The 21,447-nt window shown below is 42.6% G+C and overlaps 1 protein-coding gene across 2 annotated transcripts; it reads left to right on the top strand.

Annotated features, from left to right (window-relative positions):
• Nucleotides 1–527: 527 nt before the first annotated feature.
• Nucleotides 528–19,157, top strand: tiparp (TCDD-inducible poly(ADP-ribose) polymerase). 2 transcript variants are annotated; one of them, XM_006637560.3, is made up of 6 exons: nt 528–2,259; nt 2,990–3,928; nt 13,677–13,842; nt 15,103–15,290; nt 16,798–17,073; nt 18,277–19,157. In XM_006637560.3, the coding sequence occupies exons 2-6, from the start codon at nt 3,024–3,026 to the stop codon at nt 18,722–18,724; spliced, it is 1,983 nt and encodes a 660-aa protein (XP_006637623.1). In that variant the 5' UTR covers nt 528–2,259; nt 2,990–3,023; the 3' UTR covers nt 18,725–19,157. The 2 variants fall into 2 exon arrangements, with proteins under 2 accessions (XP_006637623.1, XP_015216365.1); XM_015360879.2 differs by lacking the exon at nt 528–2,259 and adding an exon at nt 2,603–2,726.
• Nucleotides 19,158–21,447: the final 2,290 nt, after the last annotated feature.

Genomic DNA, 21,447 nt, shown 5'->3' on the forward strand with positions numbered 1-21,447 from the left:
TTTGTGAAAATGGTTCTTAAATGTTTTCACCCCTGTGCCTCCGGTCATTACAGGACCCGACCTCACTCAACAGCGATCCAAGTAATTTTCAGATCCTCATTCTGAAAGGCAGCACGATTATCCCCTTTTCCAGAGGGGTCAGTGGTTTTCATGCGGCTGAAGGTTAAATGGGAACAGCTGACTCCGCCCGTTAGCGTTGGATTCACTCTGCTGACTCCGATCATCACGAACTACTGACTCGGAGGAAATTGAAAGCACCAGTCCGACTCCTGTATGCCAAAGCAGGGAGGGAGAGCCATAAGCTTTTAGGGGGGGGGCGTGACAGATCAAGATGGACGATTCACTCATTTTCACAGAAACTGGCCTTTCTTTTCCTTCATTTGGCGAAACACTGTCGGCATTTAGAAACGAATCGACCTGCTAGTTTCAGGGTCATTAAAATTCTTGTTCTCTCCCTCTGACGTGTTGGCTCCGGTCCGTGCTCGTGTTTTTTTTTTTTTCCCCAGGTCTGGGCACATGGCCTTCAGTTTCAGAGTACACAGCTAATCACTTTGAAATCTCAGTGAAACTCAGGGGTGGTTACTTAAATAGGGTCTCGTATTTTCTTTGATTCGCTCACTTCCGACCTAGAAACGGGAACCAGAGTCACGTTCCACACAAAGACAGGGGGACGTCCGTTTTAAAAGGGTAAATAATAGAGTAAGCACGACGCTGGCTTTTAAAATAGCATTTGATCTTGTCGGTCTACAAGATCAGGCTCGGAGCAGCAGACTGCGAGCGACCGAGCGCTTCGTGACACCGGTCACGTGTGGGTGAAGCGAACTGGAATCTCGCACTGTTTGCCTTTGAGGGTCTCCTTAAAACCAAATTGCAGTTTGCAGGTTGCAGAGAAAGACCGTCTTTTCTACGGCTGTGAAGCAATGAACTTGTGCTTTGACACTGCAGGACAAAATGCAGCTGAGCGGGCTCGATTGTCCGGTAATGTTTGAATAGATTTGCCGTTGAAGATGTTAAATCATATGCTGCAGACCTCAAACGATTTTTACGCTATAGGTACCGCATTTCTTAGTCAGGATGGGCCAGCAGAGGAAAATCACAGGGGACTGTATCCTCCTGCAGTCATCAATCAGTCTTCGAGAAGGGTTATCGCGTTTCAGCCGAGTAAGGGTGTGATAGCCTTAATTCCAGAACTCAAGATGTCGGGCTTCAGTATATCAAGGCACACAGACATGTTGCAGCTTGAACAAAAGGATATTACGTCTTTCGGTTTAGGAAGAATGTCTGAAATGCATAAATAACGATCCCAACAGTCGGTGCCATACGCGTCAGAATATTTTGCTGCAGGTAAAACTGGCCTCCTAAACGCATATGAAGGTGTATCAAATTCTAATTTGTTCCTTTCGATGACTAAGAGTACACCTTTTGTCTTTGCAGCACACAAAGATAAGTAGGTATATACAAGCCTGGGAAGGAAAAAAAAGGCTCGTGTTTTTTTTGTCGTTGTTGGATTTTTAGATGTGCTTGAGTTGGCCTGTTTAACAGCGGCTCGTTCTGGAACAGACAAGGTTTGCATGCAGAGAGCCGTCGCGTGTACCGAGCATCATTAAAACAGCAAACAAGCTCTCTCTCTCTCATTTAATTACCTTTTTTTCCAGGAGGTGTCACACACAGAACTCCCCGAGGAAACACGCGAACTGCACGGTTTTTTATGGTTTAATTTAATGGCTCGCTATCGTACTCTGAGAGATACCACGCGATCTTTTTTTTTGTCCTAAAAAAATAATAAAATAAACCTATTAAAGCGAACCCACCTGGGGCTTTATTTTTCCTGTTCTGACTTCCTGTACTGGAAAATAGGTTTTGAATACGGTCTCGAAAATGCAAACAACTCCAAAGATATTGCAGCCATTAAGGTTTGCCTTCTGGTAACTGCCAGCGTACACAAGCGCAGACGTAAGATAACTTCCTGGTACTGACAGCCTTGGGGTTTTTTTCTCGGACAAACTCCGCCTCTAGACTACAGCCCTTGCGATGTGAGTGGATGTAAGGGACTCATAAAGTAGTTGCAACAGCTGCGAGAGCCGTGCTGCTACCTCAGGAGTTGGCGTTGTTGTTAGAACACTGTAGATGATAGTTTTGTCACGCAAGCACCAGCTCAGTACAGGCTAACCCGGACCCGCAAGGACATACAGCACTCATGATCAGACGGGATTTAAACTTCAAGGAAAAGACGTCAAAAAAGCCACTGTTCTTGTCAAGGTACGTTCATAGCGCTGGATCGCTGAGGATTACTATATAGCCAGTTGAACAGATCAGATGTCTTTGTGTTAACGATTTACTGTATGTTTAAATGTTTAGTGTTATTATACATTCCCTTTTATATATCAGTTATTACTAAGTGTGGTCTGGGGTCCGATACCTATTGCAACACTTGCGCAACTTGCTTTCTAGCTTGGTTTGCCCGTACTTGAAAGGATCTGGTTTGTTCAGAACAAGGCTCAAGGAAACTGCAGTGGCGATCCGTACTTGCACGTACCTTGTAGGCGTGTACTACAATCCAGTAGTGGGTAAGGTAACGCAGTGCGGTTTGATTCGTTTGGATTTTAACAGCAGATGTAGATGTGAAACTCGGTAATTACCTCATCGCACCCAGGAGAACAGGGTGTGCAGAAGCAGAAGGCAGGCAGATCATTTCGGTTTCAGTTTACCTTCCCCGGACTGAGTGGGTAAATAAAAACTAGGTTTTCAGTTTGGTTGGATTGGTCAGACTTCACTCGCTATGCATTTTCTGGGAAATGGGAGACCCGCAGAGAAAGCCCTTTATAACTATTTTTTCTCCAGTTGTGTTGTATCATTAACGGGAACACAGGACGGAAAACTGAACTTCCCAAGTTAGGACGGCTGTGTACTATTACTGTATCCTATGGAATTAAAACCGTGCGTACACTTTGTGTTTTAACGTTTAATTTTTTTTCTCTCCGTTGCACAGGTTTTAAAAGGGCTGCTCTTGTTTTAGGTAGCCGATGGAGAAAACTTTGGGTGCTTGCAGTAAACGCACAGAAACTCCAGATAAAAGTCCGGACGCACCTTCTCTGGGTCTCGCAAAGACCAGCGGGGAGTTCAGCAGCCAGATGCCTTTGTCGGACAAAATACCCCTTGTCAAGCCTTATTTGAAAAAGAAACACGCTCAAAGGAAGTTGGATGCCAAATGCCTCCGGGCGCTGGATCCCCTCTTCACTACTTTATTAAACTCAGATGCGCTCGTAGGTGGCGATGGGGTTTTCGTACCCCGCAACCAACCGAGGAACCAGACCAACCTGTGTGAAGCTGCCGTGGAAAAGAACTCCACACTAAGCCAGATATGTTTAAAGGAAGACGGCGCGGTTTCTGGATTGGTATCGGGCGCAGAGACAGACGAGATATCCGACTCCGGCGCCGGGCTTGGGCAATGCGAGCAGAAGGCTGCGGTCGGCACCCCGGAGGAGCCCCGCTTCCAGGCTCAGGCGAGCGAGGAGAAGAACCCGGGTGTCGTGGTCTCCCCGGGTCAGGGCGCACCGATGAGCGGCCTCTACGCGGCCCCGGAGCCGCTGCGGGGTGCCAGCTGCCTGGCGGAGAAGGACGCGGACCTGAAAAGCGGCATCTTTCAGGATAAGAGCGAAGAGGCCTCCTTGGATCTCGTGTTTGAACTTCTGACCCAGCTGCAGTATCACACCCATCAAGGGGACGGAGTATCGATCTGCGTGGATTTTCTGCGGGGGGTTTGCGTTTATGGCAGTGACTGTCCCCAGCACCACACAGTGCTGCCCTATCACTGGCAAATCAGAAAAGCTGATACACGTATTTGGCTGAGTGTGTCGGATGACTCCCAGGAACACTTGGAAAGGCTCTACTGCAATCCGGACAATGACCAAGTCAGACTCAAATATCAGTGAGTACTTGTTACAGGTTGTTCTGGCAAACAGATTAATGCCCTTGGCTAGTTTAAGGCTTTATTGTTGCTGGAAATGAGGTTTAGTAAAACTATTTATTATTGATTGTAGACTTCGTGTCCAAAGACTGAATTTCTTGTCAGTAACTAGAGGAATTGTTTCGTTCCCTGATTGGGTGCACAGAATACTCTGTTATAACATGCAACGGCTACAAATTAGCAGTTAAAATGATAATGAGGTAGCCTAGGGCTTATTATTAAACTAAAACATACGTATTTGACCTTTCATCTGAAACGAGTTGTTGTCGCTGTGTATTAACGGCTTTACGTGTATTGTTTTAAAACCGTGTGACTATTTTACGCTGAAACAGCACCTTAAGGTCTGGATTTACAGGTAATGATGATGGTTTAAGTTTATAACACAAACAAAACCCAGGCTGTCTGTTTTTAGGTGTGGGGGGGGGGGGGGTTGTTTTGATTTTAGTTGCATTTGGCCTATAAAAATCCTTGAAGCTGGGACTGTATATAATTTAAACCCCAGTGAAACTGACAAGAACATTCTGCAGTGCCTATGTACTGCAAACATATAAACAGAAATTCCAGCTGACTGCTGAAAACGTGTGGTTTCACAAGAGCAGTCCAAGATGCCTTGCAAAATAATTTATCTGTGGGGAAATGTGATCTTGGCATGCCAGAAAACTGGATTTTCTCATTTGGTGGAAGTTTGCAGAAGGGTAGGAAGCGAAAGGGTGTAATTTCTGGGTAGAAGGTGGAACTTACACTTTTTAATTTGTGGGATACAGCTACTGTACGTCTGTGGTACTCATACCCAGTCTTCTCACAATGACCTTCGCTTGTGATACTAAATAATGCTGACAGCTACTGTACGTCTGTGGTACTCCCTCCCAGGCTTCTCACAATGACCTTGGCTTGTGATACTACATAACACAGACATGAGTTCACCCCTTGTCTCCACATCTCTGTACCCCCTGTATCCTAGAGCCATGTTGTGTCCCCATGGTAACAAGATGCAGATAACGGCATGCTGAGGCCTTGCTGAGAGCTTCGCAAACAAGCTGCTACACCACATGGTTCACATGGTTACCACATTATTTGGCTTTAGCTATTAATCTCTTGTGGTCAGAGTAGCTTTACAAGGCGATCTGTGAAGATTTGCACACGATCAGAAAGTGTACATTCAGCTTTTTACATCAATTTAGGACAAAATAAAATCCCCCTTACCAGATGGTTCCGGTTTGTCTGAACGCAGTGTGGGTCACCTGGAGGACACAAAGAATAGTCAGGGGGAGAGAACACGTATTTGGTTTGGTTGAAAGGATGCAAATATGTCGCCACAGGTAAACAAGAGGTTGAGTTGATTCCTGCGTATTTGGACAATTTAGATCTGCTTCTGGTCTTGTGTTTAGTGAGTTATTAAATATGAACTGCCTGGGCATCACAGTCCAGACAAAAATGTTTTTTTTTTTATCTGTCACCAGAAAAGAGTGTCAAAACATAAAAAGTTTTGAAGAGAAGTAATTGAGCTGGGGAAATGAAGATACGGAAATGTAATCTTTAACTTTATATGGCTTTAAATCACAAGATACAGGGATTTATGCTTTGACCCCTATTTGGGTCACCAGAGTAATCTTTGAACCATTCCATTTGGTGGTGTGAACCTTTTGATTAGTCACACACAGATGCATCATGAGAAAAACCAGGCTGAACAGGTCTTCCGTATTTTGAGGCCTGTTAAACCACAGACATGTTGAAGCTAGAAACTAGAGTGGCATTCTTCCCTTCCTCCACCAAACTGTCATGACGGAGAGTTTTAAAATGAAGATGGCATGATGAAAGCGTAGGCATAATGATATGTGGAACGCGACGGGCTCTGTGACATGGCTTTCCTGAAGAGGTGTGCACACCCTGGGCTAACTTTTACATGGTTATTCATGCTTCATGAAAGTGCCCATTCTCTTGGTACTTTTAAGTAGTCGAAGAAATATAATAATTCCATTCAAATTGAAGGATACGAATGAAACAACACGCCTTGCACTTCATTATACCTTTCCGAAGGGTTAAAGTGAGACGTGATAATCATGTCGGAATAGAAAAGGGAGCTGAATTTGAGACCCTTGTTGCACATGTAGTATAAACAGGGGTGATTTGTGTGGTGAGTCATGTAATTAAATTCTTGGTAAGAATATACACTGGGGCAGCACAGAGGTGTTGGGGTTAACACTGCTGTCTCTTGGGTGTCTGGACTGGCCTCAGCCACACTGGTTTTACCTAAGTGCTCTTGTTTTCACCCACGGCCCAAAGACATGCTGTCTAGTTTAACTGGCATCTTTGAATTTTTTTTGTACGTGTGTGAGCGCATGTAGATGTAGGTATGGGCCATGTGATGAATTTGTGCGTCATCCAGGATACATCCTGTCTAGACCCCATTGACTGCTGGGATAGGCTCTAGGTCACCGTAACCCTCTCTATTGGTTTTTGAAGATGGTTGGGTGGATATGTGCTGCTACATTACCATATAGCAGTGAAGAATCAATTAATCAATGGCACATTATGAACTGTGCATTTTGAGTAAATGTCTGAGCAGGACCATGTGACCTATTTAAAGCATATTTTGGAAGCTTCCAGTCTGAATTTGATCTTCTTTTCAAATGAAATGGTGAGACATCATGAGTTTATAGCAAAATTGTTTCCAGCTTTGTTAATTCATAATATTTGAGTGGTGGAGTGGAGAAAACAACCTTATAGAAATGGTGATTTTTCTATGATTCATTTTTCATTAATGAATGGTGATAATAATCTTCAGTAAAATGAATATGTTGATTACTCTGATGCTTTTGAGAACACTGCATGGGTAACTAAATTGCTGATGTTATTGATTGTACACTTTCAAGTCCATTCTTTCCAGGCAATTAGCTAAGTGCCAGCAATTTGTTTGTATTAATTTACTGCATGCATAACATAGCAACAGGCCAGCACATGTGAAATACAGCTTCATAATGTTGCGAGACGTTTTGACTAGTGGAATGATTCTGTCATTCTGACCCCCTTGCTTTTATGTCAGGGTAACACGGCTCAACATGTCAGTATCAAGTTACTGGCTTATCTGGAGAATGGGACTGAAAAGGAGTTTTGTTATTTGTCTATTGGTCTCTCAGAATTAAAGCTTGAAGAAAAAGTGAATTTAAGGCTTGCATGTAACTCAGTCACACCACTTAAAAAAGGGCATTGATTTCTTATTTCTAGAAAGACTAAGGAAAGAATTAGTAATGGGCATGGGCAAGTATTTTTGAAGAATGTGTTAACATGACCCAAAAGTTTCTCCCAAGCCACAGAGGGATGCATAAAAGAAATTAATTTTGTTAAATGAAGTATTTATGGCCAATGCAAGAAGCTAAAGGACAATATTTCTGTTTTTAGAAGTAGCAGTTTGCTTTTAAGCATATAGATTTCATATAAAGAATGAAAAATAAAGCTTATTCTTAAAGGTTGCCAAACAACATGAGCCTAAAGATGTATTGAACAAGTGCGTTCAGAGATGTCTGAAGAAACGCCTAGGGTTGCCTCCTCTTCATTAAAACCACCTGCTTATGCCCTTTGAAAACTACTTTTGATAGGTTTTTCTTCACCTGGGTTTCTACAAAAAGGAAGGTACCCTGCCCTGAAAAAGCTAAAGCAAATGAGTTAAATCTTACAGTTACTGTTCATTATTGTTCTGATTTATTACACTAAACCTGTACAATTTCACAGTAAACACTGTAGTAAATACATCAGTAAACAATATGAACGTTGCCATATACAGAATAAAACACGACTGCCCACAGCAGGGCTTCCCCATCCGGGTCTCGGGGTCCCTCACAGCTCTCCATTTCAGTGAATCCTTAATTAAACTCACAAGTTGCTTGTTTAAAACCCTTACAAGTATCCTTTTCTGCTCAAAGGATAGAGATTTTTAAGTTTCTTAACCACATTTTTTAAAAGACAACTTCCTACATGTTTAAGAATTGAAAACAATTAAGAGTTCCAATTGAAGCTATTATTAGGACTATCAGTGGATGGATTTTTTAATTGAGTGTTCTCAATTAAGTCCTCAGTTGGAACAAAAACCAACAGGCATGTGGGTTCCCAGGACCAGGATTGGGAACTGCTTGATGACAGTTTTCTTGACATCGGAAATGCAAGAGTGACGCAGTTGAAAGTACTTTAGTGCGTGTTACTTGGAGTGTCATTGGTAGCCATCGTCTCAGTGACAAGTAAAAACATTTGTCTGTCTGCTATGCTGCATTTATCTATCTTGGACCCCTGGCTCTCCTGCACTTTGTTCCAGTGATAACCTGGCAGTTACCAGCAATTTAAGCCTCTATTTCATTGCGGCCTGGTTCAGTCGCTCGTCAGAAGAGCTCTCTGTTGATATGAACCAAGGAATGAAACCAAAAAGGGGACGAAGAATCCTGTAAAAGTCTTACTTTATTTGGTGCTGTATGTCCCTGTATGAGATTGTTGTCGTTGGCCCTTATTATCCTCCTGGCCGTACCACCCTGACTACACCCAATCTTGTCTGATCATGCAGACTATGTAAAGTCGGGCCTAGTGTTTGACCTCAGAAGCAAAGAATGAAGACTAAAAGTAGGCCTGCTTCTTGTGCTGCATCAGGCAGCTGGTCCTAGTCTACATTTTGTTGAATAAATCTGATGTTCATTGTAACAGGAAATAGAACCAGAGGGAATAAAAACCTATTCCTGCCACAGAGCGTGCGACATCTTACGCCCGGATTGAAACGAAATACATTTGTTGAAGTCCGAGTGTGCAAAGTGTTGAGCCTGAGCTCACAGTTGTCAGATCAATCTGCGAGTTCCTGTTTGTTTCCCTGTAAAATACACACGGATAATTCATTCTTGCTTCAGAGTTCAAGATCATATCTTCAAGGCCTTCATTTTGTTACAGTTCAGTGTATTGTCCTTCAGTTTTGTTTCATGCTTTCATGATTACTAATAAAATTTATTTTTCATTGATGCACTGTATCGTATGATATCATTTTGAAAGAGATATGGCATATAAGGAACACTAAGGATTTTTCCCTTGCACATCAAGTATTGTATACTCTAAACAGTTAAATAGGTCTTGTTCAGATCTGTTAAGGCCGTAATGGAAAAAAAGGTGTATTTTCCTTTAATAGTTCCTTCAACACTTAAGTGATTTGTAACAAGACACTCAGTTGATTCCATCAGCAAATAGATACCTTAGCTGTGCCCTTTAACCATAGTTTTTGAGGTGTGGCATCCCGATAACTCTGTCTGATACCACTGTCAGGGCTGAATTCCAGCAGTTAAGGGCAATCATAAGTCAAAAACTTACACCTTTTTCTGTGAAATTTGGGCATGAAAGCCAATCAGACATTTTTAAAGGTGTCTTTTATGACCTTATTTGCATAAAAATCAGCAAATGTTAATCTCTTTTCTGCTCTTCCCTTGATCTGTGCTTTTTGTCGCTTTGTTGACAGCCACTAGTATAAATGATTTAAAACAAAGGGTTTTTGATGTTTTTCTTTAAGGATCTTATAGGGCACAGACTTTAACATTTTCATTCATTTCTTTCATTTATTTTAAGAAAAATGTAAAGCAGGTTGAAATTGAATAAAAACCCATGGCCAGAAGTGTTTTCTTTAATTATTTTTAAAGATGCAGGGCTAAAGACACAACTTGTCTGTTGCCTCAAAACGAAAAAAGCTAATGAACCCCCCAAAAAACACACCAAAACTAAACGAACTGGTTCCCTTAGTAAGTGGTGCTGGTATAATCACTGTACCAGTGGAACAATGAACACAAGGAATTGTTGTTCTCTGTAAATGTAAAGGCTGTCTTATTTTTAGAATCCAACTACAGAGAAATCCAAAAAAAGCACAGTAGCTCTGGTGTTTTAGGGTCATGTTTGCCCATTCGTTGTGTCACTGTTTAGTGGAACTGACATGCAACACCGAAACCAGCTTGTGATTCAGTACTTGCACGTAAACGTTAAATACCCCGAACTGAACTGCCTTTGTTGCTCCGGACTTAAACGTGGTATTTTACTGTCGCATGCCGTGCGACTTTGTGCTGTTTTTTTTTTTAACTGTTACCAGTTTAGCACACACCTCGGCGTCACACGGAACAATGATCGTGGCAGGCCACAGTGTAACTTTTCCTCATAACATTCTTCGCCCGTCACTCCCTGTTGTGCAATGCACGTGTACTGCTGAAACTGAGACGCGGCTACTTCAGCAGTTTCGCCAAGCTGTTCAGTGTTTACGCAGCGAAAACGCCTGCTCGGAGGCTTTGGCGGTCCTAAAACTGAACTAAGATAAACACAACCCGTGCAGGCTTACATTTCCCCCTTTAAAAAGCCCTTTGCTTAAAAGAAATAGCCGTTGTTATATTTTCACGGTAATGCCCACACACGCATACATATCTATACATAAAGTGGGAGTTTCATTTTTCATCTTTCTGTTGAGCAGAACATGATGTAGTTTTTTTATGGTTGTGTGCAGACAGCCTGGTAGTGTCTACCGAAAACATAACTGAAGAGATCAGTACAGTAAAACGCGTTAGGCAGTGTTGGTGTTAAAAAAATACCCTGCAGTTTCCTGTCGGCGCCTTGCGCTGTATTTCACACGATCGAGTTCAAAAGGTTGTGGAGTTCATCTGGCCCAGTGCTCTCCTGTGATAGAAACTCCACACAGTTAACCACAGCCCAATTTGCCTGTTAAATAGGTTTAGCTGCCTTAAACAGGTTCCTACTTGCCGAGTTTAACAGAAGCAGGCATGTGTGAAGTCTGGCGTTCCAGGACTCTCTTGAGCTTTGTCCTTGTGCTACAGTTTACCTCCACACCTGCTTTTACTCTGTGTTTGAAGTGTTTGACGAGGAAGTTCTGAAAAGTCTCATTATATTCTGAAGAATACATCCTTGATATTGACTGTGAAAGCAGCAAAACCCTATGCTAATAAGAATGCTACAAAACCGAATCCTCTAGATGACAGTGGGTTAGTCAGCACATTTCTCAAGTGAAACTATATCAGATTTTGAGGATTCTAAAGAGAGGAAACGTACCTCGCCTTTGTATTCTCTTGCTCAGTTTCCTCAAAAGGAAGGCCTTTTCCCCATTCTGAATCCATCCCTCTGTGAAATTTCTAAAAGTGCATTTATAGTTGTTTTTTTTTTGTCTGAGATGGGAGAAGTGCTTGTGATGTTGACTATATCTTTCCTATATTTTAAGCCTCAAAATTGTTTCCAGAACATTTTTGCCTATGAAGAGTTACGGGCTGTGACAGCCAGTGAGTAACATGGGGTTCGAACAAGCTGAGCTCTGTGTGTTCCTCTTTTGGAACGGAGTGCACAGATGGCTGTTTTCAGCAGTTGCTTCTTGTTAATCCACTCATGTACTCCTATTGATCTGAGCTTCAACAGAGAATATGCTGATTCGTCTGTGGCAGCCTCCTCAGGTTTGAGCGAACAGTGATCACAGTGTTCTTGCCTGGGTGAATTGTCCTTGGTTAACGTTGTGCGTTTGCTCAGGTGTAAAGCTGGTCTAAACTGCCAAGTGTGAATCTTGTGCCTCAATAGCAAACAATCTGTTTCTTTTAAAATATTACCCCAGTCGGAGTTGTGCACATTTTCTTTTCACCCAGCTATAAATGGAAAGGGGACTTGGGTTTGAAATTACTGTTGAATCATTAATGAGACCAGTATTCTTTAATTGTCACAGCTTAGTGAGCACGTTTTGCTGTTTTTCAACCTATGTTTCCACTTAATGAACATCTGTCATTCAGTTTCCTCGCAGACTGGCTTTCACTGGCCCTATTAATTAATCTGGACCCCTGTAATGGGTTCATTTTGTGTTCATTCTGCCAATGTTATTTGATAAGTAAATTAATTCTCATATGAACCACATAAGTATACACTTTCAGCCAAAAGGAGATCTTCATCAATGTATACAGTGTTGTTGTTTAGTTCATGAGGAAAAACATCACCCAATAAGAAAGTACACCAGTACATGGGGATATGCACTGTTGAGGCTTAAGAAGCTCTGGTTTAACCCACCTGGTTGAGGGGTGACCACCAGCCCAAAGGATGAGGAAGTTAGGACCCCAGAAAGACAGGAGTGACCCCAGGGGCAGCTGCACAGCAGAATACACACGAGAGAGAGCGAGGCTCACCGTAGCATTTATAGCTTTTCAGGAAGTGATGTCATGGAGTTAGGAGTTAGAGTAGCAGAGCTGAGGGGTAGATCTTGGTTGCTGTTATACCTCCCAGAATATAGTTAAAAACTCTGGTTCGAGGCTCCCTGTGATAAGAAAGGTTACCAAACAGTTTCTTCTGTTATTTTCAACCTCAGCCCTGATTGGGAACAAATTCAAATACCACTTTGCAGAAGTACAGTCTTCGTGCGCACATTCAACTGTTTGTCCGAGTACAGCATGCAGTCTTCATGCGCATCAGAATTCATGTGTGGAATCTGTAACGAGTGGGAAAAATGTTAGCCCCTCTGTTAATTGTTTTTCTAATGGGTGTATTTCTAAATTCTTTATTCTTCACCTTTAGACAAACATGCCTGGGATGTTTCTGAGATGTGCTGGAGCAGATGGGCAGTACAAACAATTTGAGTTCAGGCTTCTTGCAGTAAAAGTATCTGAAAATATCAGAACGTACATGTGACTACCAATACCCCCAAGTCATTACACTCAGAGACAGCAGACCTAAAACATATGATTAGAAAAATGTTATATTTATACAAAGTTGATTAAAGGAAACAATCCCAAGAGAGACCTGAAGTCAGAACAGACTCCTCCTACCCTTCATTTCACAGACCACCTGTGCCTCATTGGTCACTGGAACTTTAACTGCCCAATCAGAGCTGTACAGGGCACTTGCCAGTACTCCTATCTGCCAGAGAAGCTCTCTTGCTAGCATCTGAATTGAGTGACTATTTTGGGTACAGCTTAATCAAGGCGAACTTTGCTTATCTGTTAATACCCATGTGTTGTAAATGCAAACTATAAAGCGTTTTTTCATTACTTCCTCAACCGTGGACCCAAGACTGTGAAAATGCTAAACCCTTGTGTCAGAGGATTCCAGCCCTGCTTTGACATAAAAAAAATAATTGGTAGTGTGTTTATTTCCAGGCTGTGATTTCTGTGGGAAAAGTGTAAGATTTATTTGTTTAGAGAGGCAGCTTGGTTCAGGAGCAAAGTTCTTTTCGCTCACTTTCTGTTCCTCCTCCTCTGTCTACTGCTGTTAGACTCATTATTTTACTTTCATATCTGCGTTAATCCCTATAGAAATATTAATAAGCTTAAGATGAGTGGAAATTATGAAGTAACTAGATTTAAAAGGGTGTGTTAGTGCACTGTGAACATTCAGCTGCCCTGTAGCAAAGTTGGTTTCTCCACATGAAGGTACACTAAAATGCACAACTGCAATAAAGTCTTCTTTTTCTTAATCAGGGGTATGAAGTGCTGAAAGATCATGCATATGACCTGTAATTTCTATTTGTATGAATGTTGCCTAACCGTATGTAGTCAGCATAGTAACTGAGGCCTACAGTACAGTGACTGATAGACCTAAATCCTCATAATTACTTAGAAATAGAAATGTCTGGATTTGTGAAAAGAATGGCCTTTCTTGCTCATTTTCTTTTCATTTTGATATTTTTTTTATCTGTTTACCTTACTAACCAGTTTCTTTTTGTTTTGTTTAGGGGACGCGTTTTTTCACTGGATTTCAGCCTCATGCAAGTTTGCGATGTGGAATTTGACCTTGTGAGACGTCTAGCTACTCCTTCCAGCACAAGCCTAACCTCCAATTGCCACATGGTGTGGAAATACTACTGCAGGGATAGTTTTGGCTGGAGAGAGTATTCTGAGGTAAACCATACAGCTCCTTAAGCTGTCTCTTCATGGCACAAGTTTAACAGGCCACCCAGAACAAAGATGTTTTTTCCTGCCTTGACTAGATACTTTTCCAATTGGACCGAAAGAGTTCATAGACCCAGTACATTTAATCATAAAGAACGATACAAATGCAAGTAGGCTATTATTTATGATAGTCTAATTTGTTACAGAATTGTTTTTTGAATGCTTGACATGTGAATGGGGGCCTCCGAGTGAGTCCTGCAGGGCTTAAAAGAGAAGGAGGCTATAAAGGCAGAAGCATCAGTTTGTTGTATGTAAGGAAGCGTAGGTCTCGGATTTCAGTGGCCTCTGAATTGCATATTTGACAATGACTCTGAGCAGCACAAAGGATGTTCCGTTCTCCCAGCAGTGCTGCAAGGCAGTCGTGCCCATCCATCATTTGTTTTTTTTTTTAATTTCCAACATCTGTTCCGTAGCGTAAACCAGTTTTCATAGACAACAGTTCATAAAACGTGCCCTTTAGGTGTTGCAAGCAGTTGAATAGCAAGGTGCTACATTTTTGTTCAAAGGGGCAGATCAATTTGAATTTCAAGGGGCCGTGCTTCTGAAACATTTCACAAACTGCCCTTCACTCCTGATCATACCGAATCAAGAGAGAAACCCTTAAATGGATCATGGAAGCTCTTAGAATGACAAGGGGTGGGTGAAAGGGACAGCTTTAGTGTTTTGTGTTCATTTCTTCTCGGGAAACATCAAGGTGTGAAAAGTGAGTATAGCCCAGAGGTGTTTTAAGTAGTCATAATGGTATGGTCACTGTACTGTATCTACTGGAGATCAGAAGTAAGATCACAGTATGCTATAGGCACAGCCCCTTATAAAAAAAAAACCAACAAATGCGTTCACTGTGTCATGCACATATGCCTGCTGAACGAAATGCTGTCTGCTAAAAGATGACATGCATGACTAAGTCCGTGGTTAGAACAATGCGTAGGAGGCAAGTAGTGAGCCTTATCATGAGAGCACAGGCAGCACTAGACCTCGTTTCACCCAGCTATGATATTGATACTTGAGGTAAACTGGGACAGCAGGTTAGCGACCTTGTCTGCATCACTGATGCGTTGTTGACAACACTGATGTGCCACAGCCAGGACCACTCTGTGGTTCAGTTAAAAAAAATAAATGGATAATAAATTGGAATGCTGAAAGTTCTATATGCTGTGTATGTGTGCCTTCCTTGGAAATATCGTTCAACTTTCCCCCCTCCTCCCACAGCCTGTTGTCCGACTGATTGAAGAAGCTACCTGTAGGGGCTTGAAGGAAGTCCGCTTTGTCACACTGCAGAACCAGTACATCCTGAACATCAGAGAAGGCTTTCAGCAGAATGCCATCTTTGGGTTTAGAAGACAAATCAAAAGAAGACCTCTCTTTCTCTCCTCTGTCATGCTGATGCCTTACTTACAGTAAGTAGATAGAAGCCTTTACAAAAGTCCCAGGATGTGGTGCTATACTGTCAGAGCAAGTCGGCCAGTGAATAGAGAACCAGCTTTGCATGCAAACGCTAATCTCACTTAGAAATGGGGAAGTGCAGTATGCATGGAGGAAACTGTTAGTGAACAATAGACTCACACTTTGGTTCTTTCAGTTAATGTCCCAGCTGTATGGTCCTGTGGATGAGGCTATTCGATTTGCCAATGGGGGGGGGGTCTGAAAATTCACAATTTGTGCAGTGTAGTGAGATGATTACTCAATTGTCTCCCAAGGAGTTCTGCCTGCATGGTAGAAATTAATAGACACTGCCAGTAAACTCATTCGCGTGACTGATTTGATACCCTTTCCTCTTCGGCCATTTTTTGATGGGAACTCCGAAACAAAACATAAATTACGCAAGATGGGGAAGTTGGCTTTTTTATACTTTTAGTTCCTTAAGAAGAGGGAAATATCTACTCAACTGTTGTTTTGCATGCACATGAAAAAGGTAGTTACTGTAGGTAATTTTTGTCATCTGACATTTCCAGGGGTTCCAGAAGAGCAAGCATCTTCTCTTGCATGGATTTCAACACACAGTTCATGAAATCCATTTACTGTGGTTCAAGATGATCCTCAAGCAGAATAGATAATTTCCTCTTGAATGAGCCCCTGTGTCTCACTGCCATACTGCCCTGGAAAAGGGGGGTTATCTTGTTCTAAGATTCTAGCCTGCAGTAGTTACACCATCCCAGCCTCTAAGCACGTCTTTGTATCGTACTGGAGGGTGCCGTAAAAGGTTCTTAGAGAACCAGTCCTTTTAAGCCCAGCCTTTTGTTTTTCCCTACCGGAAATCCGAGCGGTTGTATCGGCTCTGGCTTCTTATCTTTTGAAAGTAAAAAAGGATTAGGGAAGGGTGTCTGCTTTCAGCCGTCCCTCACAGAAAGTGTAACATCAGAAGGGCTAGCCTATTCATCAAAGTCCAGATGAATGAAGTGCCATGTGGCTCCCGTTCTGTGAGTGAAACTAATAAAGATGCCATTTCTCTGATCTCAGCAGCACAGCTGGAAACAGTATTGTCAGAATCCAGTGGTTAGGAACATATTGTCCCATACTCAGGGGTGGAAGTCATTAGTTTGACAGACAGCTTGGCACCATATGATTTAACTGTTGCCGTTATAGCAAAATATTCCATGACAAATAGCTTTACAGCTACGCTGTGCATATGGATACACACCTTTGAAACATGAGGAGAGTTTTATTCATTCGCTAAGATAAATGAAAATAACTTTCTGGACTAAAGGTTATAGTAAACAATTACCCTCTCTCGGCCGTGTTCCTTGCGCTTAAATAATTCCGTAAATTATTGATGCTGTGAAAGTACAATGTCTCAGATATATTTTTCTGTGTGAAATGTGTCTGCGGGCCTGTACATTCTGTTATTGTAGAATACAGTGCTAATTTATTCCTCCCTTCCTTTGTTCTTCAATCTGTTTTCCCTAGGACTCTGTGTGGCCTTTCTTCAGCAATATTCCCAACAGCCGGACCAACACCCACACAACCTTTATCCCCAACCTCGCCTACCTCTCCAAAGGTCTATCCCGAAACCTGGCTTCCCATGGACTCTTTGCAGGATTTTATCCAAGTACCCGTTTCCAAGGATGACAAAAGCTACAGAACTGTATACAGCCTTTTTCACAAGACTGTGTCGGAAACCAAATTCAGGATTTTGAAGATTTTGAGAGTGCAGAACCCTTTCCTCTGGGAAAAGTATAAACGGTAGGTGTCCTGCACATTTCTCTGCTCTCGGTGTGTTGGTGTGGGACGTTGAGAGAGAGCACTTTGCTCTTTCTGATGATCCTTGGTCTTGAAATGGAAGTGGTATAGCAAGGATGAGGTGAGGGAAAAAAGAAAGATGTATTTTAGGAAAATTGTTTGGTATAGTAAACAAAATCAAATGACAATAAAGATTTAGTGTGATCTTGAGGATAGAAGTGCAGTGTACTTTACTGCAGGTTCTGAAACCAAAAGCATTTGCAGTAACAGGATATGCAGGCTTGCATCTCTGTCTGTGAAGTGTGGGCAGCTTTATATCTAAAAGGTTGGTGTGTGGCGCCCACTCATCGACCACTAGTTCCTAAAAGCTGTACTGAGCTAGAGAGGCTGTAGCTGTTAGCGTGTGTGTCATTGTACCAGAATATCTGGAGAGCATTCAGCAGAACAAGAACTTTGTGTACCAGAAAACGGTAGCTTACGCTTACTTTTTTCATCATGGCCAAACATTCAGCATCTAGTGAGGAAATCATGAAATGAGTACCCACAGTGCATGGGCTATGAATGTGACCTCAAAAGTACCTTGTTAAGTAGATCAGTTCAGTGGTCATTCAAGTCCATGGCAGAAAATTAAAGTTGTTCAAAACAAGCAAAGGTCAGAGAAGGCAGTCTCCCATGCAGGTGACATGAGGTGAAGTCACATTAAATACGCTCTTAAGTAAGGAGATTAGAATTCCATCGAGGCCGATCAAGCGCCGCTCTGTGACATGTAATTTTCCAAAAGGGAGCAAATGCAGAAAGCTAGCAGCTGCAGATTTCTAAGGTTGCCAAGAGAAATCAGATGGATGTCGGCACAGGCACTCACCTCCCTGAGGAGGAACAGTTTGCCCGTGACACGGCGTGCATTGTGGTTGTGTAAGGCACAAATGTTCGAAAAGGGTGGATGTTTTCGGGATTCGCCAAAAAAACTTTCTAAACCTTCAAAAGGAACAAAAAGGGCAGTTTTTCATTTGCATGTAATCCGGTTATGTAATGGCATTTTTCCTGGAAATCATCAAATATCTGTCGAGCTTTCTAGGGTAACTCAAGGAGACAGCAGTCAGTTATTTTGCCACCAGTACTGAGAGCGCTCCCAGCGTGAGGCAGGGCTTGGAGTTCCCACACCCGTGCTGGGTGAACTAAAAAAGGCTTCTACTTCTGTTTTCACAGGAAGAAGGAGTACATGTCTAGAAAGATGACGGAGGTGGACCGCGTGCTGAACGAAAGGCACCTTTTCCACGGCACCTCTCAGGACGTCGTGGAGGGGATCTGCAAGCACAACTTCGACCCCCGCGTCTGCGGGAAGCATGCCACCATGTTCGGACAGGGCAGCTACTTCGCCAGGAAGGCCGTTTACTCCCACAACTTCTCCAAGCGCTCTCCCAGGGGCATCCACTGCATGTTCCTGGCCAAGGTGCTCACTGGCAAGTTCACGGTGGGCAACCCCTCCATGAGGAGGCCCCCCCCGTTAAACCCCCACGACGCCTCCAGTGACTTGTTTGACTCTTGCGTGGACAACTGGGTCGACCCGCAGATCTTCGTGATTTTCAACGACGACCAGAGCTACCCGTATTTCATCATTCAATATGAAGAAGTTTCAAACACTGTGTCCATTTAGCTCCCTCAAGCTGCGAAGCTCCTACTGTACAGAGAAAAACGAGAGGCCGTGCGTTTAAAGGTACAGGAACCCGTGCCTCCGTTTTTTGGTGACCCCTGCCAAAATCGGCCCCTGCGTTCTGTTTGCGCGTGAGGCCTCAGAGCTCTTGGAGGGCAGCTTGCCTGCTGCCATTCCCTGCTGGACTATAGAGCTATTTAAAATGAAGACTTTGACAAGTCTGTTTTAGCAGCTGCGGTTTTAAAGCTTAGCCCTTCCAGGTTTTTGTACATAGTGTCATGTTCAGAGACCAATGGTGTTGTGACAGTTGACTTTTTCGGCAGTCATATTCCGTGGAAAGTGTAAATATGGACTCACTGTTTATAATTGAACTGTGTGCCTTTTTGTTCATAAAAATGTTTATTTATGTTAGTAAATGTAACATTTAAAAAAAAAACGTTTGACGAGAGATTTTTTGGGATTTCTTTGTGTGAATTGTGAGATGTGGATTTCTTTTTTATTTGGGGAGAGAAAGGAAAGGTCTTGTTCGGATTGCTTCCAAGTAATTTCTTTTGTGCATGTGTTTGGAGGCACAAATTTGGAGACTTCCAAAACCGATATACATTGTGTTTCCAAAAAAAAAAGGGAAGTATTAGTCTGGAAGTTCGCGTGTATGGAAAAACTCATTCAATTCTTTTCCCAGCCCAACTTAGGCATGTTATTCAAAAGGCACTGAAAGTAAGTTAAGGTGGCGTGCGGCTAACAGCATTTTATGTGGTGCCTCCATCACAATCCCTTTTGAATTTTGTTAACATGCTTCTCTGTTCCGTCTTCCTGAACAGATGCACTGAATGTGCCTTTTCCTCTTTTTGACTTGAGCCATCCCGTCTGTGGAAAACCTAGTCTCCAGAGCCCTGGTCTCTTTTCTGCTCAGTGCATTACTGAGCTGCAGTGACACGCAAACCGTGCTTACTGGGGTTTTTTTCTTGTTGTTGCAGATGTGCCTTTCCACACGCAATAATCTTGTTCTCAAACAAAAAAGTGAAAAGGATGAATACATCCAATCATAGGATATCCTTAATGTTCTACAACCAAAATAAACTCACACTATTATTATTATTAACCGATTTAAACCTCGCCTTTACAAAGTCAACAGAATTGAGAGGTTGTTGAGGCTGCACACAAGATGAACATACACCCTATGAATAAACAGACAGTAAGTACTGTTCACTCACAGAGCAAGGACTTAATGTCGCATTACTCTGAGGAACTCAGAGCAGCTCTAATCCTCTGGTCTGGATTCCAGGAGGTTTTGTCTCTTTATATCATCACCAGCTACGGTGGGGTGGGAACATACTGGTCCAGTTGAACATTAATGGGATCAATTTTACACTTCTCCCAGGTGAAGAGCTGCTTATATATTAAGGGGTTATAGAAAAGCTGCTGGATCCTGGATCACGAGGAGCAGGAATGGAGAAAATGCACTCTAGCCTGGTTTCAGGGGTGGTCCTGAGATGCAGAAATTGCTAGCCCATAAGCACATGAAAGCCGTTTATTATTGAGTGTAAAGTCATAATGTTCCGCTTAAGTGGAAATCCAAGAATAAACTAAAATCTTCACATATCTTTAAATAACACGCCAGCATTTATTCTGAGCTCAGATCACTCGTCCCCTGTAGGGAAATAAGCTAATGAATTGCAGTGAGCAGTAGGTATCTTTGGAGCCAGTTTTTTTTTGCGCTCATCATTCAAGTGCTAAACGATTGGATATGTTAATCATCTTCATTAAGGAGTGTTTTCAAGCCAGGACCTAAAATGGTTATTAGCAAACTGGAGTGGTGTGGGATAAGAGACAGTTCTGGGGGAAACATGATGATTGCTTTTCTATTTTATTTTATTGAAAAACTTTAGGGTGTTATTTTAAAAATAGTTTAGAAAATTGGAAGTAAATGAACCATCGTACATGCTCAGATACCCGAGAGCAGGGCTGTCCAATTTTGTTCCTGAAAGGCCCAGAGTGTCTGTAAGCTTCCTAGGTCTCTTTAAAGCATCAGCGCACTAAGAGATGGGAGCAGCTGTTAAATTGAGCCAATTAAGCCAGACACTAGTACAGCTTGTTAAGAAAACCTACAGGAACGCTGGCCCTCCTGGACCAGGTTGGATGTCTCCGCTCAGCTCAGACTTGTTTTCCTAGTGCTCATCAGGGAGGTAACCCCCCCCCATTCGTTTACAGAGTTCGGCATCACACCCATGAGAAACAGCAAAGCCAGAGACGAATACGGCTCCTTCAGACCCGTTGGTTCTTATGTGGCTCATGGTCAATCAATCCCACGAATCACAACGTGTCATCCGTCGCAACCCCGAAAATCCCGAAAAAAGTGCCCGCTTTCGTCTGGGGGAAATCTGTTTCCACTCGGTTGTCCACATATTCACTTTTTTATGCTCTCATGGTGGAGTGGGGTTTATTTTGGGCCCTTTTAAAAAAAAACTGACAACTTGAAAAAGTCTACAGCTGATTTGTCTAAAGTGTGCTCTTCGGTTTCACCCTCCTAACTTTGATCTTACTTTCTTGAAGGTCTGCGTGCTTGTCTGTACTCTCCAAGAATGTGAGAGTCACCTCCCTGCTTTCTGCCTATGCACAATAATTGTGGTGCAGACTTCCTTGTGTTTTTCTGTGGATCTTCCTAACAGCCTGTTCAGAAACCAATAGTTACCTGTGTCTGCTGCCTCACTGCAAGGAATTTTGTT

This window comes from Lepisosteus oculatus, chromosome 13, assembly GCF_040954835.1.
Source record: "Lepisosteus oculatus isolate fLepOcu1 chromosome 13, fLepOcu1.hap2, whole genome shotgun sequence".
Lineage (NCBI taxonomy): Eukaryota > Metazoa > Chordata > Actinopteri > Semionotiformes > Lepisosteidae > Lepisosteus > Lepisosteus oculatus.

Coding starts and splice junctions, on each gene's coding strand:
- tiparp (XM_006637560.3), top strand. CDS start 3,024: ATGGAGAAAACTTTGGGTGCTTGCAGTAAACGCACAGAAACTCCAGAT. Junction 3,929..13,676: donor CAAGTCAGACTCAAATATCA/GTGAGTACTTGT, acceptor TGTTTTGTTTAG/GGGACGCGTTTTTTCACTGG. Junction 13,843..15,102: donor GCTGGAGAGAGTATTCTGAG/GTAAACCATACA, acceptor CTCCTCCCACAG/CCTGTTGTCCGACTGATTGA.